At 37.0% G+C, this 18,466-nt stretch overlaps 4 protein-coding genes and 1 long non-coding RNA gene across 7 annotated transcripts in view; 3 read left to right on the top strand and 2 right to left on the bottom strand.

Moving 5' to 3' along the window:
• gtf2e2 (general transcription factor IIE, polypeptide 2, beta) overlaps window positions 1-809 on the top strand; it is a 15,466-nt gene extending 14,657 nt beyond the window's left edge. For both annotated transcript variants that reach the window (XM_008416898.2, XM_008416907.2), the window contains exon 8: window positions 143-809. In XM_008416898.2, coding sequence (XP_008415120.1) covers window positions 143-262 — 120 coding nt within the window. In that variant the 3' untranslated portion in view covers window positions 263-809. The remainder of the gene's footprint in view (window positions 1-142) is intronic.
• Window positions 340-5,592, bottom strand: LOC103469288 (dynactin subunit 6). The gene is made up of 8 exons (XM_008416870.1): window positions 5,503-5,592; window positions 3,335-3,479; window positions 3,095-3,159; window positions 2,889-2,994; window positions 2,698-2,783; window positions 2,546-2,593; window positions 2,317-2,459; window positions 340-1,140 (listed from the first exon to the last, which is right to left on the bottom strand). The coding sequence occupies exons 2-8, from the start codon at window positions 3,361-3,363 to the stop codon at window positions 1,048-1,050; spliced, it is 570 nt and encodes a 189-aa protein (XP_008415092.1). The 5' UTR covers window positions 3,364-3,479; window positions 5,503-5,592; the 3' UTR covers window positions 340-1,047.
• hgsnat (heparan-alpha-glucosaminide N-acetyltransferase) lies at window positions 4,148-12,996 on the top strand. Of its 2 annotated transcripts, none has more exons than XM_008416851.2 (18): window positions 4,148-4,372; window positions 5,521-5,636; window positions 5,765-5,901; window positions 6,592-6,710; window positions 6,841-6,910; window positions 7,114-7,183; window positions 7,300-7,400; window positions 8,260-8,336; window positions 8,448-8,478; window positions 8,705-8,865; window positions 9,025-9,140; window positions 9,260-9,381; window positions 9,624-9,750; window positions 10,286-10,372; window positions 10,484-10,561; window positions 11,147-11,217; window positions 11,777-11,889; window positions 12,037-12,996. In XM_008416851.2, the coding sequence occupies exons 1-18, from the start codon at window positions 4,186-4,188 to the stop codon at window positions 12,216-12,218; spliced, it is 1,965 nt and encodes a 654-aa protein (XP_008415073.1). In that variant the 5' UTR covers window positions 4,148-4,185; the 3' UTR covers window positions 12,219-12,996. The 2 variants fall into 2 exon arrangements, with proteins under 2 accessions (XP_008415073.1, XP_008415078.1); XM_008416856.2 differs by lacking the exon at window positions 4,148-4,372 and adding an exon at window positions 5,011-5,238 and having other exon boundaries at window positions 12,037-12,995.
• LOC103469268 (uncharacterized) overlaps window positions 5,596-18,466 on the bottom strand; it is a 16,783-nt gene continuing 3,912 nt past the window's right edge. The window contains exon 3 of the long non-coding RNA XR_534325.2: window positions 5,596-5,679. This is a non-coding gene — a long non-coding RNA (uncharacterized LOC103469268). The remainder of the gene's footprint in view (window positions 5,680-18,466) is intronic.
• LOC103469257 (recombining binding protein suppressor of hairless-like) overlaps window positions 13,335-18,466 on the top strand; it is a 6,954-nt gene continuing 1,822 nt past the window's right edge. Inside the window, exons 1-8 of the mRNA XM_008416832.2 lie at window positions 13,335-13,601; window positions 14,240-14,278; window positions 14,878-14,973; window positions 15,065-15,230; window positions 16,598-16,772; window positions 16,853-16,990; window positions 17,096-17,208; window positions 17,328-17,468. Of these exons, the coding sequence (XP_008415054.1) occupies window positions 13,582-13,601; window positions 14,240-14,278; window positions 14,878-14,973; window positions 15,065-15,230; window positions 16,598-16,772; window positions 16,853-16,990; window positions 17,096-17,208; window positions 17,328-17,468 (888 nt within the window). The 5' untranslated portion in view covers window positions 13,335-13,581. The remainder of the gene's footprint in view (window positions 13,602-14,239; window positions 14,279-14,877; window positions 14,974-15,064; window positions 15,231-16,597; window positions 16,773-16,852; window positions 16,991-17,095; window positions 17,209-17,327; window positions 17,469-18,466) is intronic.

The following is an 18,466-nucleotide window of genomic DNA, read 5'->3' as shown; positions in this document are numbered from 1 at the left end:
TCTTTTCTGTCTTATATTTATTTATTTCAGCAAGTTTGTATAAAACCTTCTTTTAGAGACAAGAAAAAATATATTTGTAGTCACGCTTATTCTGTACTAGAACAACCATCTTGTTTAACTTTGGATTCTGGCTTCCCTGCAGATGCCAGTTCAAAAGAGAAAGAAGCAAAGCGGGCAGAGGAAGAGACAATTCAAAACCCATAACAACCATCTGGCAGGAGTTCTGGAGGACTACACGGATGGTGTGCCGGCAAAGAAGTGAAACCGCTCACTATAATCCGAGGTGGCAGCAAATGAAGCCGCTGGCTGTACAATGCAGACTTTGTTGCGGTTCTGTCAAAAAAAAAAAAAAAAAAAACCTAGCATGTTCCTTTATTTTCATTCCCTCCAGGGATCAATAGACATTACATGGAGCCAATAGCAGCAGTGTTGTGGAATGCTTTTTAGAGTCACTGGTCAAACCTCAAGGACGTTTTTGGGAAGAGTACTGAGATCTGTAAGCACATGAAGGCTGGACAGAAGTGGGCACATCATCCTTACAGATAAAATGTAAATGTGGTTAATATGTGTTAATATTACTCTGATTACTTTTAGTTGAAAGCAAAGACGTGTTTTGAAAGGTGCAATTTGAGTTAAGAGATGTTCTGATGGTAACCATATGTGTGGAAGACCCAGCATGAAAACATCTCCATCTTTTCTTCTTGTGGACTCTCAGAAGACTCCAGTGCTTTTACTTTGCAGAACCATGGTACAGTGGTTCAAAATACAAAATTTGGGGATTTATTTTAATAAATTTAATTGTTTCACAATACAGTTTCAAATCTCTTACAATAATTGGTCAATACTTTAAGTCCATCTCCCAAAATTTGAGGGAATTTTTTATTTTTATTTTAGAAAAGAATAAACTAGCAAACAGGTAAAAGGAAATGATTGATCTACTGTTAGAGTAGAAAATACCAAAAGGGCACCATTCTTGGTGTTTAATAACTATGTACATATGTTACCTTCAAACAAAGCAATTTAATTTAAACAGTTTACTGTTGCATTTTAACTGGTAGTCTGGCTTGCTTTAATTGTTTTCTTCAAATGGTGGTAGTTTGGCAAAATCTTCATCAGGAAGTCGAGTTGGAGGGTCTGCGGCTGTAATGACAATAAAACATTTCAATAAAGAGCATAAACATGGCAAAAACAAAATCCTAAAAATGTAGGATGTCCTGGATAGCTTCACCACTGTTGCATACTTTCTCCAAATGCAGATAATGGCTCATTGTGGTTTCATGGAGGCCCAAACCCTTAGAGATGTCTTTGTAACCCTATCAGACTAACAAATGTCAAACACTTAAATTTTCATAGAGGCAAGATGTGTTGTTCTTGACACATTTTACCCCATTTCATTTTTCTAAATGGGTTCTATTTAAGTGGTTTCTTGATTTGACAGATTAAGCGGTAATCAGGGAGGGGTGGCAACCATAGATAATTCATAATTTATCAATGGATGCAATTATATCTTCACATGGATGCAATTATATCTTCACATGGGAGTAGATTGGTTGGATTGCCTTTTTCCCCTAAATAAAAATGATCATTTATATTCATAGCCAGGTTATCTGTGTCTGGAATTAAAAATGTGATAAAGAAGACAATAAAAAAGGGGGCACTGCACTCTTTGTAGTGTTTATACAAGACTGGCTTATTTCTGCTCTTTATGCAGCAATGCAATTTTGAAAGTGATATTAGCTGGTTAAACAGTTCAGGTATTTGCTTGAGTAGAGCCTTCAGTCAGCAGCTTACCAGGCACTAAGCTTGTCAGCTGTAGTTTTAAACCTGCTCTCTTTAACCCAGCAAGCAGACGATGTTCAGCGCCGGCTGAACATCCGCAGCACCTTGATGTAAAAATCATGGCATCCATGTTTGTTTTCCTTTATCATCTGTAGATCCCACTAAATGTTAAGATAAGAATAACCATTTTTCCAGGAGTAGAATTTAAGAGTCATTGGGGTTAAACAGTGTAAACCTTCCCCCTCCTCTACTTCTGAACATTTGATCCATCATAAAAATTGGTCAGAGTAGCTAAGTACACATACAAAACTTTCAGTCATGCAGGGATGTCTAAAAGTAAGGAAAATAGTTTATGTATACCTAGTGGGTAAAGTGGCAGGGGTATAGAATACCTGCTAGTTTCAATTGAGATGAATCAATAGTCCCAATAGAAAAATGTATTCATTTATTCTACTGTGACACCAAAATAAAAATGATAATCCTACACCTGGAATATTTCTCTGTAACCTGGACGTGCAAAACCATATGTATCCATACCTGTGGTCTCTCTGTTTGAACTCTCCTCATACATCCAGAGCCATATATGACTGTGTTCTCAGGTATGACCTCACAGGTGTTGACCTGACAGAAGGCTCCAATGATACATCCACTGGTGAGAATCACATTCCTGCCAACGTCAGCTAGATGGCAAGACACAAGAAAAAGAAAATATGGTGAGTAATTCTATTAGATTTTGGTTCTAATAGCTGAATTTGGTAGAGTCCACCTTTAGATTCAATGACGTTGTTGTCACCAATTTTCAAGGCTTGAGATACTGTTTAATAACAGTTGAGGCAAATCTGGTTTGGAATTATGAAAGCGCAACATTTGCAATTATTTATACACAATAACAGGCACAGGATTGTCAAAAAAGGATACCACAGCCGACTTCAAACACGTTGTTTGTACCAATGGTCATGGTCTTTGGCTCCACTTCAGAGTCCGGGGTGATGTTTTCTGGATAGCTGAGATTTATACAAATGTGTAACATTTTTACCCTTAAGATTTGTTGTAAAGCTCTATCCATATTCAAATTTGATAAATACTTGTAAGATGAGTCTAATCCTCACCTGTTGATGATCAGAGCTTGTTCTTCAATTAGGTTGCCTTCTCCAATCACAATGGGTCCTGCCTCTGCTATAATCCGAGCTTTTGGATGGACCACTGTTCTAGGGCCTGAAACAAACAGTTACAGTAAAGACAAGTTACAATCCATTTGCAAAATCTCTTGGCTTATGTGTTTGCTACTTTTTTTTTCAAAAGCAGATCATCTTACCAATAGTAACATCTCCTCTGATCTCGCTTTCAACACAGACTACAGCCCCAGCTGCTATTTTAACACTGCGAAAACAGCAGAAGTAACCGCTTAACAATGCTAGCTTAGGGTGCTAATTAGATACTTTTCTCGACACGTTAGAAAAAGCGGTAAAACTACTTCCCTGCCACCAGTTCTCAATTATTTCTAAACAAATAGCAGTTAACCTAATGATTGGACATAAACCTATGCTTACATTACCTTTTCTGTGCGTTTAATTTGTCTGCCATGGCAAGAGCTGCTCTGATGGGAGGCTGCGTTGATTCACTCGGGTATCGATTGGAAATCCTTTTCTCCACCCTCTGAATGTGCGCATGCGTCTGTCAATGTAATAGCTCCTGCTCCACTGTAAACACATACCAAACAGCACTATACTAACATTACACTACTACTGCTGAAGTGTAAAAAAACAAACAAACAAACAAACAAAAAACATTCAGGCATTTTTATGGAGGTACACTTTTAAAACGTATACTAATTTAACTGTCTTAAGAAGCAGTTACCATAGCAACCAACTCTAATGACTGCTTACAGGAAATAATTTGATCAATATGATGGAGACCTACACTTAAAAAAGGATAACCAAATCACAATTCAATAAAGTAGTTAATGTGCCAAAAACGGCACAAAAATAAGTGTTTTAGAAAATGGTATACAGTGTGACAATTGATCTGTTTATTATTATTATTATTATTTCACCATATTAGCATTACACATTTTTGCCCTGTTAATTTTAATTATTATTTCCACTGCATTTTTTTTAATACAGCTCCTATTTATTTATCCTTCTTGTAGGCATTTGAAAGAAAATGGAGCGTCAAAAAAACAACCATATCTGGCACATTGTACACATTACTATGTCTCTATTTTTGGTGTGATTGTTGGCACATTCATTGTTTTATTTGAACATTCATTTATTTAATTTATGTATAACACCTGCTGCCTGTCTGATTGCAAAATTGATGTGACAATTTTCTGAACAGCGGAACTATTTTTGTCCCTCCACGCTTCCTCTATAATATAACAACAAGGAAGTGTAGGAAGTTGAATACATGGCAAAAAAGAAACCAGGAGAAAACCCAAAACGCATATCTTCACACACATATTCAGCTGCGAGAGAGAAGCCGGGAAAGCGAAAAGAAATGAAGCAACCCAAACAAGCTAATATCCTTTTCCTCGCTGTCATTGTTGTCGTTATTGCCGTTTGCGTAGGACCACTAATGGCTGAAATCTCTGCGCGTAAGTAAATGAATGTTGGCAAATAAAATCAGATACACTTCTTTGTGGCTTGATTAGCAACATAGCCATTTGGCTAATGTTAAGTAAAACTTTTCGCAACCCTTTCTAACTATTTACAACAGTTTTAAGAAATCGTTAACGAGTCACCCCTCAAAGAGTGAATCACCAACCTATGTACTTGAAGAAGGTTGAAACTATTATCTGTCACTAAAGGGGAGCATAATCCAAAGAGTTTGTTGTTACCTCCTTTGGCTTGAGAGAAGAAAACCTCTAAGTAGTAGTCAATTAAGCATATCCTGGATAAGCGTTAGGAGATACTCTAAAACTGTACAGCAAAAATATGAAATATTTATTCTGGATATAGTCTCATCGACACTTTAAAAGAATCCAAAGACGGTTTATTGCCACCTATTAGGATTTCAGAGAAATACATTTCTGAACACTACATAGAGTCTGGATTAGCATAAGTTCTTTCACTGAATCTGTCTCCAAAAATCCACAGTAAAATAATGAAATATTTATTTTGGGTATAACACAAGTATGTGAAAGCAATAGCAATGTCATAAATACTTACTTGACTGTTTTATTTATTTTTTTATCCGCCTGCAAGGCCACTCCTAGTGCTCTTTTACCGTAAGCCACCATGTATGTGCGAAGCTAATGTTTAAGAGGTCGAACGGCTTGACCGTATTTCTGAGTTTTGGTTTGGAAATTGAGCCGCAAATATTTGAACTTCCCTCTTAGGGCTATTTATGGATTAACTCAGCATGTGACCAGTGAACTCAGCAGCCATATACACTGCAGACCTCTCACATGCTTTAGTCCTCCGCACCTTTTTGCTAACTAGCATTTCTGCTACCAAACTGGTTGGGAATAGCCCTCTTTCTCTTTAATCTGTACAACCGCATATTTAGGACATTTGTTGATCATATCCTGAAAACCCGAGCTTGCGTGCGCGTTTATTTCAGAACAAATCATTGTAAATGTTTCTGATTATCTAAGTGGTTTTTATAGTAGCTGTGCATTGATTTTTTTTTGTTTGTTTTGTTTTCTATGAAGAACCGAACATAATATGCTAGAACGCTTTAGTTTATTATGTAGAAGCCGATTGTTAATGGATGTCATCTGACCTATTTTCTTCTCTCCAGCTGACTTCGGTCACTCTAAACACGTTGGTTTGAAGATGGATGAGGCTCTTTTGACAGTCAGCAACGAGCTGGAGACGGAGGTCCTGGTGTCCTGGAGGTCAGAGCGCTGCTACCAGGTAAGCTCCAACCTACCAGTTTATGCAGCTCTTCTTGACTGTCCTGCATCAGAAAACAATCAAAAAAAAAAAAAAAACCAAACAAACATCTGATGCGTTTATTGATGTATTTCCATATGTGCTGCTAGTGTTTGTACCAGCATCTGGGGGTGGTGCCAGCAGGGAGCAGCCCTGGCCAGCCCGGTTCTGCTGACTTTTCTGTGAGCACACAGCATGAAATAACTCTGCAGCTCAACAGCACTCCTGATGCCCAGGAGCTCTGCAAGTAGGTCTATTAAACACATTGTAGTTCTTTGTGTATGAGAAATGGTTAATTTACTGCCTAATCATCATATGCTTGGTGACAGAACTTCCATATCAACTATTGAATTCAATTGCATGTTGACTTTGACACTTGAGCAATTAAAAAAAGAATTACGAGTTATAAATATGCATCAACTGGCTATCTATGTTGTCTTGAAAAGTCTTATAATGTCACAGCCACTGTAGACAACTGTCTACAGTATTTTATTTGGCTTTATTTTGGCATTCATTTCATTAATGCCTTTCTTGCTCAGCTTGTTAGTTTAGCTGGACAGTCATGTTTTGATAGGTTTGCAGTAAGGTCCATCCTCTCCTTTTTCAGAGGATGGATTGAGCGCTGAATGCAAATGCACCCCACACTTTACAGTTTTTTATTTATAAAAATGTAAAAAAAAAAAAGCCATTTATCTCTCTCCATTAGACCTACAGTTATGCACTAGTTCATGCTTGTCTACCGCAAATCAAATTCCAATAAAATACAAAGTAATTTGTAGTTTTGACACGATTAAATAAAAACGTTCTAGCAGTATGACTTTTTTTTTTTTTTCTTTTTGCTTGGCATAGTATATACAAAAGCAAGGATAAGTGACAGTCTTTATTAAATAATTTAATAACCAGTTAAATTTACTGTGTTTGTTGTTTTAATTCTCAGAGTTCAATTCCACTTCGGGGAGCATGGGAACTACTCTCTGTGGATGAAAAACCTCAACACCGTCTCGCTCACTAACTGCTCCCTAGTGACCAATTCAGAGCCTGTAAACAGTAATATGCGTGAGTGTCACACACATGAATGCTTGATTACACTGGGGTCATATAGATGAAGGTTAAATATTTCGAGCCCTGGAATGAGGCTTGTACAAATAACATTTCTTTACACTAATGTCCCGCTTTTTCCATGCAGCGATCTTGGTTGCTTTTTTTGTCTTTGTGGGACTGGCCTTGATATTTGCCGTCGGATGTAGAGTATTAAGGTGGGGCTGATTTATAATTTTTGTCTTTTTTATTAAATCATTTCCTAATAAGATGTAGTTTTAAGTCTTGTGTGTGTGTTTTCATGTGTAATATCTGCAGTGTTGTTGGATAAAAATGTATGTAAATCTCTCAAGCACCAGTCTTTTATGAAGTGCTGTGTTTGAAAGCGGTTCCCCGTAAGCACACTGTGATTCTTGTCTAGACTTGGTGTCGTAAGGGGTTTCGTCCTCAGAATCAGTGGGACCATGGAGACAGAGAGGCTCATTAATTCTGTGAGTGTTTCTCCCTGCAGGTTTTTTTTTTTTTTCTAAAGTTCCTTTGTGATTTAAGCACCTGATTTTGGTAGAATGCAATAAAGTTCACATGTGAACTTACTCCAACCATCCAGGAACTGGGGTCTCCTCGGACAGACGGGTTAGTTACTGACAACATCCTCCCTTCCCCGGCCAACGCCAACAGAAGGCTTCGATCGCTCGACACGTTCAGAGGGTAAGACCCGCCCCTGCATTTCAGTCCAGCTCTGCTGACGCAGCATTAAGTGATTTACAACTTTAGCCTGACTTGTCATCTTTATTTCATGTGATTCTCACAACAAATGAGATATTGAAACAATCACATATTATTTTACTTCCACACTAGCAAACATACTCAGTTTCTTGGTGCTACATTATCATAAAAAAAGATACGGCTTAGTTGCTTGTTTTTGATTTAAAAAGACAGAGTTTGTGGTCAAACGTTCTGGTATTTAGTCCCTTTCAAAAGTATTCCTTCCCCATAAACTTTTTCACTAATTACCTCAACATGCTGTGATAGGATCATTTTAATTAGGTGCTTTGAAGCAGAGATTTTACACAGGTCTTGAAGGGCTAAACTTTTCAAATCTAACCATTTTGTTTAAATCTGGTTGTATGTTTGGAGTCATTCTGTTACCAAAATGTGATCTTCTGACTCTGCCTTAGTTGTTTTGGTGCCTACATTTCCAGTTTTTTAGCATTATGATGATGTTCATCTGTAAATAATGCTTCCCTTACCCGGACTGATTTGATGGGTTTTATTTGCACTGGGTTTTATTTAGGTTTGTCAGATAGAATACAAATGTGCACAAGATATTCAAGATTTTTATTTAAAAAAATATTAAGCCCTGATGCATCCCTTTTTTTTTGCTTCACAATGATGCACAATGTTCTGTTGGTTTGTTACACAAATTCACAATAATATACATAATAATATTTGTGGTTTTAATCTGACAATATTTGAACAAACTCAGGGGGATGTGAATAGTTGCAAGGACACTGACGTGCAAGGCACTCTTTATGAAAAGTTTTTCCATCTTTTCAAATTTCTGTAGGATCTCTTTGGTTATTATGGTGTTTGTGAACTATGGAGGAGGACGATACTGGTTCTTCAGACATTCAAGCTGGAATGGTGAGCCTAACCTTTTAGCTTTCTTCCTTTTTTTAGTGCTTTTATCTGTTGTCATCTTGCCTTTTGTTGTCGTTCATTTTGTTGATTTATTTATTGTCCTTCGCTTCATAGGTCTTACAATTGCTGATCTTGTTTTTCCTTGGTAAGACAAGTTAATTATTTTATATGAATTTCCCCACTGTGGAACAATAAAGGATATTTCCATGCTATTATTTTACCTACAATTATTTTATACGTACACGGGAAGGGAATAAGAGTGCAAGAGTTTTCAGCCCCCAACGTTTGTCTTTCTTATGGTAGTCCTAATGGTCCCTTCCAGTTATGTTTCATCTTCTCTCCCTTCACTGCATGTCTCCGACCTCCACCAGGTTTGTGTTCATCATGGGCACATCCATCGCACTCTCCATCAACTCATTGCTGCGCGGGGGAGCGAATCGTACCTCTCTGCTCAAGAAAGTCTTATGGAGGAGCTCTCAGCTGTTTCTCATTGGTGTCTTCATCATTAACCCAAACTACTGCCTTGGACCGTGTAAGAATAAATGTCTCCAGTGGATGTTGTTTGTCATTTATTATTGATTATTTTTTGCTGAATTCAGTCCTAAAGTGTATAAAATTGGCTTTTATAGCTTACATTTGTTGTAGTCTTTCATCTTGTGTCTTTGCCTTAAGTTTTTCATTTACTCCATAGTATCGTTGGACAACTTGAGGATCCCGGGTGTGCTGCAGCGCCTCGCCTGGTCGTACTTGGTTGTTGCTAGTTTGGACTTACTGGTGGCAAGAGGACATCTAGACATACTCACAACAGTCAGCCAAAAGCTTTGCTTTGCTATCATTATTTAATATTTCTTAATATTTCTTTTAAAGAAATCTTTAGAAAATCTTTAATTTGTTCCAACTGCTAATGAGAATTGTCTGTTTTCCAGGATGCTTGGTGGTCTCCTGGTCTTGATATAATACTTTACTGGCCAGCCTGGCTTTGTGTGCTTCTTATGGAAATTGTTTGGCTGTGCCTCACTTTCCTTCTTCCTGTACCAGACTGCCCAACGTGAGTCAACTAGTGCTTTTCTGCAGCAACAATAAATTGTTGGGAAGACATTTTCCCTAAGTGAGAAATGTATACCTCCTCAGGACCACTGGATGCTTTTACTGCATTAAGTCCAGTTTCATTTGTAAACTTCAACAAATATTTTCTTTTGTACATAATTTTTAGATAAGACTGAAGCAGTCAATCCTGCTCCTCTGTCTGCCCTATCAGTAACATGAATTTATCCCTTCCTGTTGGTACAGAGGATACCTGGGTCCAGGTGGGATCGGGGATATGGGCCTCCATGTGAACTGCACAGGCGGAGCAGCTGGTTACATTGACCGCAGGCTATTGGGAGAACAGCATATTTACCAAAGTCCCTCATCAAAGGTTTGTGCAATGTTTATTTTGTGCTAATTTTATTATTAGAGATGCACCAAGAAATTTCTACTTGATCAGCCCAGACCGGCAAGTCAGCAGTGTTAAAATAAACCTTTCAAATGAGTGAACACACCATACCTAAGCCCTACTTCCTTATGGCAGCAACAGCGCTAAGAAGACTAAAAGTTACCTATTCTCAGTATCACTAAGGTGTACTAAAAGACAAGAAACTGTATTTCCTATGATGGGTACAAGCCCTCATAACCTCAAACCCCCATTTTCATAGATATGTGAGTCTAGACAATGAATGGATTGATGGAAGAATGTATTTTATATGACATGGTAAGATATCTGCAGTTAAGTCAAGGCTTCTCAGGAAATTGATTGGAAATTGATGACAACATTGTGATCGGTGCAGCTCTAATTATAAAGACTTTCTTCCTAAGAGGCCCTCCCACAGTTACACAAATATTACTGAAAAGTAAGCTGAATCAGTTTTAGAATATTTACATGAACACCTCTTTGTTTTCATTGTAATATTCAGGTGATTTATGCAACTAAGATGCCTTTTGATCCAGAAGGTGTTTTGGGAAGCATTAACTCTGTCCTTATGGCTTTTCTTGGATTACAGGTTAGTATTTATTTAATACTTTGTAAAAAAAAGAAAAAAAAAGTAAATAAATATATAGGATAGTAATATCCAGTAAGTGGTTATAACATGCATATACTTTTTTGTGCTCAGGCTGGAAAGATACTTTTGCACTACAGAGATGTTCCTACAAGTGTTATTTCAAGATTTCTCATCTGGGGTCTCTTACTGGTGAGATAATTACCTATTAACTTTGTACAAACATGAAATAAAACCAGACTAGTAGATCTGAGAACTCACGGGCCGATTATGTTTTCAAAGACACCATATGCACACATACATTCATTTAGGAATAAAAGAGTCACATCTGAGGAAAAGAGAAAAACTTAAAAAGCTACTAAGCTTGAAGAAAAGTAGAAAAAAAAATTCTTTGTAATGTGAAAGCACCAAGAATGCCCCTTATTTTTCCTCACACAGCATTTACAAATAGTTTTTTGTTTGTTTGAAAAGATAATGGGCAGTCAAGTCTGTGGTGTATTTTGTAAAATTGAGGTTAAATTTAAATTTGATGTTTGCTCTTACAACACACCATAGGCCGTATTAAAACCCCTAAAACTTATAGTAGGTGTACTTTCTTTTAACAACGGTCGTCTTCAATATACTAGTTTAGCATCTCAGCATGAGTTCATCAGGCTAGGTGATTTAAAAACAGTTTCAATATTTACATTTCTGAAATTACTAATTGTACTGAAAAGTATGTTTCCTGTTGGTTATTTTTCCTCCCCTCTGGATAATTGACTGTTCTTCATTCCACAGGGAACCATATCAGCAGTTCTGACCGAGTGCTCCACAGACAGAGGTTTCATTCCTGTCAACAAGAACTTGTGGTAAGGTTTGCTCCTAAGTATTGTAATATGGGAAAGTGTAGTCCAAGTGTGGTTACCTTTTTGTGTTAGTTGAACAAATGCTTAAGAACGTTTTCCCAAACAATTGTTTTTAATTTTAAAATGTAAATACTTAACATTTTCTGACAATCATGTTTTTTTTTTTCTAATTAATTTTTCACCTAAGAAAACTTGTACATTTTGTTCTGTAAACACATCAAACATCCTATCTTAAGAATAAAAATATTAGATTGTGTATGTCAGTAGACTTGTAGGCATGCAACCAATGGAGATATTTATTTGTAGGAGAAATGCTCCTTTATTTTGAGTTCTTTTCCAACCCAGGAGCTTTACTTCAGGTTGTATCTGTTCAATTAGTATTAATCATGTTATTGAGGTAATCTGATTGACAGTGTTATACTGTCAGCCTGCCAAGACACTCGCTTCAGATTGTACCCATATTCATTGATGTGCAGTTTCCCATTTTACTTTTAACTAACTTGAGAACACCTAATCTCAACATCTTTAATAATTATCTTGTGTCTCTTTGTATCACCTCTAGGTCACTGTCCTATGTGACAACATTGGCTTGTTTTGCCTTTGTGTTGCTTGTGCTGGTCTACTACACAATTGATGTTAAGAAATGGTGGTCTGGGGCACCTTTCTACTACCCTGGTGAGCATTTCTGTTAAAAATACAGAACTGAATGGCTAGACTGTATTTATATAATTTGTCATGATCAAGATAAGCCCCTGTACCTGTTTGATGGATTGGGAGCCATTGTGACTGTTCCTTCACTCCAACTCGTTTTCCTAATTTCAGGTATGAACTCCATTCTGGTGTATGTGGGGCATGAAGTGTTTGAGGACTACTTTCCCTTCCGCTGGCGCATGGCCAACAGCCAGTCACACGCTGAGCACCTCATCCAGAATGTTCTCGCCACATCTTTGTGGGTTGTTATCTCTTACATCCTCTACAGAAAGAGGATTTTCTGGAAAATCTAAAGGACCGCTTACTAAATCGGCAGCAGTGCACAAGCAATGCAAATATTTTATTTTATTTTTTTTTTACATCTGAATTGCTGGTGATAACATTTAAAACCATGTGGGAACAGGTATTAATTTACTTTATAAGTGCAATAATAATTACTTTTTTCTAAACTGGTTTGATTTTGTCTTACAAAGCAGACATCACCATTGCTTTTCTCATCTTGCATCTTTTGTTAATGATCATTAGACTGCAGGGCCAAAAATGTGGAGCGCAAATTACTTTTTTTTTTCACATTTTTGGTTAATATTTCCAAGTATATATTTGTTCTCTTTAAATCTGGTTTTCGGTCTCTGAAAACCGAAAAGCAGATTAATGGTTTAGATTAACTGATCTAAACCAGTAATAGGTTTAGATCAGTTAATCAGTTTTTTTAGCTCAAAATTGTAATGTGTTACCCCATTTGTTTTTTAGGGGGGGAAAAAACATCTGGGAAGTGAATTTAGGATGCCAGCAGACTTTAATTGATTTCACTACTTGTCATCAAATATTTGCAAAATCCTGTCATTGACTTGTGCTAACATGTTTTAAAACAACAATGCTGTTTATTTCCACAAACATCAGATAGACTCATAGAAATGTTTGAGCACATTTACAAGAAATTAAATGTAAATCATGCTGATTATCCAAATGCTGTCAGATTTTGAGATAATTGTTCATCTTGTACTTTTTGAATTGATTTTGTCAAACTTTTATACATGGAATTTTTTTTTATATTGTTCATAATTTGAAATGTATTTAATAAAGATAATTAAGAATTGTTGTTTTGATTTTAAATATACTTTACCTGGCACCTTACAATTTCTTTTGAAAACAAAAGAAAGCCAAATATTTTCTTAAATTTTAGCTTGTCCTAAAGGACGGCTTTAAAATATAATTCGTGTTAGTAGATGTTATTTATATTCAGCCTGTATGTCAAAAGGTTGGTCTGTATTGCCTAAGAGAAGTCGTGGGAATCATGTAACAGTGAGAGTGCCATGAGAGAACTAAAAAAACGGGTAGTAAAGGTGCCTCTTAATCTCGCGATGCCTGTGGGTTATCGGTTCGTGTCAACAGTAAGTTTCCTATTCTCGCGCGATTTAACTACTTTCCCACGCCTGTTTTGGCGTGTGCTTTCTGTTGGTCACCCCATCGCCACCCTTCTCTTTTCCCCCTCCCACTTCTCTCACCCTTTCCCCCCATCACATCTCCCTCCGTCAATCTCGTCTCTGCTAGGACGGTTTTTCTGAAGCGGATTGGCTTTGGCGAGAGCTTGGGGGTGGGATCTCGCGATTGTTGGATTTTTTTTTCCGATGGGGAGGGTGGAGGGGAGATTCGAAGATGGCGCCCGTCGTGACGGGGTAAGTAGAAATTGGACCATAATGTGGTTGAAAAATGTGAAGTTATCACATAGAGAAGGTTTCACAGAGTTTTTATTCATATAGGAAGTAATAGTTTTTTAAATATTAGCGTTGTTAACTCAGAAATCTCACCGAATTCAGCTTGTGCTTTAATGCTGGGTCAGTTTCTCAAAACTATTTTTCGCAGCATTCTGGTTCTCTTGCTCTTGAATTTCTCCTTAATTATTTCATATTAGTGCATATATTTCGTTTTATGTATGTTTTCTTAATCAGTTTTTGCCTCTATTTCTCCTGTATATCCCTAAAACATGTTAATGGCGACATTTTCGCAATTAAAACTAATTTATTTGTCTCAACAGTTTAAAACGATATCTGTTACTGCCTTCTTTTTGAAAGTATTGGTTTATTATAGCCAATTCTCTTACCATGCTCCACAACAGCCTGTTCCATCTCAACATCTGTTCATTTTACTATTATAGCTGCTGAATGATTATATTCCTGGTGAAATAACAGTGGAATAACTATTGCGCAATAAACTCTAACTTTTAGGACAGTTACAGAGGCTAAACTTTGGCTTTTTTGCTGCTGTATACTAAAACAATACGTAAAATGCATCAAATCCTGTTGTTGTTTTGCAGGAAGTTTAGTGAGCAACATCTGCCTCGACGGTTAACGAGGTAAGTAGAAACTTCAGCTAAGCCCGACAGAACATATTATTTACAAGTACAACTTACCAAATCAGTAAATCATCAAACTTAAGTTATCCGAGTTCTGAAATTCAAAAAGTGAGACTCTTATAGATTTGCTAGCCACCATGAAAATGCAACATGTAATAAAGTTCACATTCTTGGTTGGAGCTTCTTTTACATGCATTACTCCATCTGACTCGTTGTATGGATGTGGTCAGGATAGGTTGCTGGCTAAGTACAGTGATACCATAGTCAATAAAACAAGTTTTGATGTATTTTAAAGCACATAGCATATTTCATTGCCATCTTGTTTTTTAAATTACCTTTCTTAGCTCCTTGTAATGGGAGTTAAAAATCTGACATTGTGCACAATCATATGATTTTGTGCTGATATACATCTACACAAACCATTTCTGCATTGAAATCATTTTGATGAATTTTATGTAATATATTCAAACTTATAAAGTAAAGGGGTTTCACTTTTTGAACAGGATTACCGAAGTAAATGGTTTGATATTCTAATTTACGGAGTTGCACTTTTATTAAGCCGATTGCTATTTGTGGTATTTAATACATCTTTATTTCAGGGAGGCTATGAGGGCGTACTTGAAAGAGAAGGAGGATCAGACGGTCCTCGTACTGCATGCAAAAGTGGCACAAAAGTCATACGGGAACGAGAAAAGGTTTGTGTGAGGCCGATTTATTCAAATAAAAATAGTTTCTAAACGGGATACATGTTTGGAGCTTTTTCATATTATTATTGTCCCCCGTTAGGTTTTTCTGCCCGCCACCATGCGTGTATCTGATGGGGACGGGTTGGCAGAAGAAGGTGAAGGAGTTGGTGAAGGAAGGTTGCTCTGAACCAGAGGCCCAGCCTTATGTTTTCATTGGGATAGGCAGCAGTGAACAAGACATGCAGCAACTCTTTCTGGAAGGAAAGGTGAGTCACAAATAGTGATATAACATGGGCTCACAATATCTTACAAAGTATTTTTGCCACACCACAAACACAAACATCAATGTCTTGTATTTGAATTTGCGTTATAGATAAGGGTGTAATAGAAAGAACCCACCTGGTGGTTTCTTAATACTAGTTGAGAGTAATTTTGTTTTTTAACTTTGTTCAACAATAAAGGTTTCTAGCAATTCTATTTTATGAGGGTCTCAAGTAATTCGACAAGTGATCTGCATAGAGCTAACTCCTGGCTTGGTTTGATTTTTGTCAACTAATGAGGTTGTCATGAAACAATAAAACCACTAGACAACAAGATTTATGTATGGGAAGTTTCTGAATAACTGTGCTGACGTTTGATAATTGAAACAAGTACATTCCTTTGGAGGAATTCTGATATATAAACAATCCAAATGATTTATGAATTGAGTGCAGCTGCTGCATAAACTCCTGCTGACAGACTGGCATCTGGAAACTGTACTGGTGGGCACTTGCATGTCTGTTGCTGTGAATGTACTTGGTGCTGTTTAAAAGCTACAGACATTTAGATTTTCCTCCGCATCAGGAATATATACATTCAGCTTGATGTTGTTTCAGGTGTCCAACAAAGTTCATTATAGAGAGCTTTGTAATTTGTTGCTGATGAAAAATATTGACATTAAGTCTAGGTTCTTTCCTTTTGTGTTCACTGTAGCTGACTGAGAAGCCAGCTAATCGGTAGCTTGAATAAGTAGATGGCACCAACTAGAGAGCTCCAGAGATCCAGTAGGAGAATCAGTCTCACTCAACAAATGTAACCTTATCTGGAAAGTGACAAGAATAAAGGTTTAGAATAAAGGTTTAGGATGGGTTTTGATCAAAGAACTATCATATTTAAGAAACATCCCAGAAATTGCAGATTTAAATTTGATTGGCAAAATTTAAAAACTGCGGTTTAAATTCTGACTGAGCCTAAGCTATTTTTCTAAGATTGGACAGAGCTATTGAACCAACTCAATGTAGTTACACCTGCAAGTGTTTCATTTTTCTATCATATGATAGATTCAGATAGGCTAAATACAGATGCACTGGACAATTTTCTGATTTTTATTTGCGATAAATTCTGGAAGCCATCTTATCTTCTTCCTGTCCCTTGTCGGAGTACCACGAATCCCAATAAAGTACTGCCATCTTTGATAGTAATTTGACAATGTGGAAAATTGCATGAGGTTTGAACACTTTTGCAAATTACCTGTGTATGCAGCAGCTTTAAACTTGTTCTGTCAAAAACATTAAAAAAGGAATTGAAAGCGGCTCAAACTTGATGTGTCCTCAAAAACACCTCTAACGTTTTGCCCTCTCTCTCTCTGCGGTAGAACTTCTGCACGGCTAAAACCCTGTATATCAGTGACTCGGACAAAAGAAAGCACTTCATGCTGTCTGTGAAGATGTTACATGGAAACAGCTCGGATGTCGGCGTTTTCCCCAGCAAGAGGATCAAAGTCATCTCCAAACCTTCCAAGAAGAAACAGTCCCTGAAAAACGCAGACTGTGAGTCCACATCACATCACTGTACGGATTTAATCTCTTGGAGAACATTTGGTTCCATTTTCCTCTCCATCTTTCACCAGTGTGCATAGCTTCTGGGACTAAAGTGGCCTTGTTCAACCGCCTGCGTTCCCAAACAGTCAGTACCAGGTACCTTCATGTTGAGGGAGGGAACTTTCATGCCAGCTCCCAACAATGGGGCGCCTTCTACATCCACCTGTGTGAGTCAATCTTTTTTTTTTTTCTTATCCTTCTTTTTAGCTTTTGGTTATTTATGTATTTATTTGAATACGTGGATGCTCAGAGAATTTTATCAATTTGTTTAGTGGACGATGATGAATCTGAAGGAGAGGAATTCACCGTAAAAGATGGCTACATTCACTATGGCCAGACAGTGAAATTGGTCTGCTCTGTTACTGGCCTGGCCCTGCCTAGACTGGTATGTAAGTTGCTGTTGCACAAATGTCCCGAAGTGTAGCAGTAAGTTTTTGTTTTTTGTTTGTGTCTGTGTTTTCTTTGGCAGCGTTCACGATGGGTGCTCTTTCTGTATTTCTTCAGATCATTCGTAAAGTTGACAAGCAAGCAGCGCAGTTGGATGCAGATGATCCCGTATCTCAGCTTCACAAGTGTGCCTTCTACCTGAAAGATACAGAGAAAATGTATCTCTGTCTTTCACAGGAAAGAATTATCCAGTATCAGGTGTGTAGATGCATGCCTGTGCACATCCACACGTCTGCAGCCGTTGACAAAAATTGTTTTTTTTTTACGTTTTATAAAAGTTTTTTTTTTTAAATAAAGATTAGAGAAATAGTCTTTGAAGGGTGATTTATACAGTAATTGCCTATTTTCTGCTACACACAAGGAAGCTGCAGTACATTTGTCCTAAATATTGGTCACATTTCTATTTTAAATTAAAACAAATTACCTTGAATGTCATTATTATGAAGTGATGGAGTAGGCAATAAAATGAAGCTACTAAACCTGATGTGTGCAGAGACTGCATGATATATTCTTCTGATTTTTGTGACTACACGGTTTATGCTCTTTATTTTATTCTGTACATAGCTTTTGTTGCAGCATTTCTAAATACACATTGCATGGGTCAGTAGACTAAGTTTGTAGAAGTACACATTGTGTGTTGATACAATGACAATATTTATGTTTTGTATCACAAATCTACTGCTATTTTTGTAGTAATGTGTGCCAATATTAACATTGCAAAGAACTGCTTGGACGTTGATGAGTATTTATCGAATAGGATAGATGTTATTATCTCACACTGGTAAATTCAAGTATAAAGACATCGAGGCATTTAGGTTCACACAAAGATAAAAAAGTGTTAAAAATATATAAAAGACAAAATAAAGAATAATATACCTGTACAGTAAGTACAGAACTATAACATGAAAATAAGTGCACTTGTCAGCAATAACACTACTTGTCACTCATAACAATACTTGGATCCAAGAAATGTGCAACTGAGCAAGGATTTTTAGAAAAAATGTACAAAATGTGTATTGCATGTAAACGGCAGTCTATTATCATAATCCTGATTAATCCAAATTCTTATGACGATATATTTTTTTTTCACAATAACCTCAAACAGTATTAATGTTTCCCTACAAGAAATATTACTTTCTTTACCAGAAGTAATCTGTTTTAGATAAGACAGCAGACACTGCCTGAGTAAAGTCCTT

Source organism: Poecilia reticulata, linkage group LG1, assembly GCF_000633615.1.
Source record: "Poecilia reticulata strain Guanapo linkage group LG1, Guppy_female_1.0+MT, whole genome shotgun sequence".
In the NCBI taxonomy this organism is placed as follows: domain Eukaryota; kingdom Metazoa; phylum Chordata; class Actinopteri; order Cyprinodontiformes; family Poeciliidae; genus Poecilia; species Poecilia reticulata.
This window is presented reverse-complemented; position numbering and strand designations above follow the sequence as displayed.

Bases quoted from the DNA above. Each gene is read 5' to 3' on its own strand.
- LOC103469288 (XM_008416870.1), bottom strand. From the start codon at position 3,363: ATGGCAGACAAATTAAACGCACAGAAAAG. The intron at 3,160-3,334 runs GTAATGTAAGCA...CTGTTTTCGCAG, and splicing joins AAATTAAACGCACAGAAAAG to TGTTAAAATAGCAGCTGGGG. The intron at 2,594-2,697 runs GTATCCTTTTTT...GTTATTAAACAG, and splicing joins CGTGTTTGAAGTCGGCTGTG to TATCTCAAGCCTTGAAAATT.
- hgsnat (XM_008416851.2), top strand. From the start codon at position 4,186: ATGGCAAAAAAGAAACCAGGAGAAAACCCAAAACGCATATCTTCACAC. The intron at 11,218-11,776 runs GTAAGGTTTGCT...TATCACCTCTAG, and splicing joins CCTGTCAACAAGAACTTGTG to GTCACTGTCCTATGTGACAA. The intron at 11,890-12,036 runs GTGAGCATTTCT...TCCTAATTTCAG, and splicing joins GGCACCTTTCTACTACCCTG to GTATGAACTCCATTCTGGTG.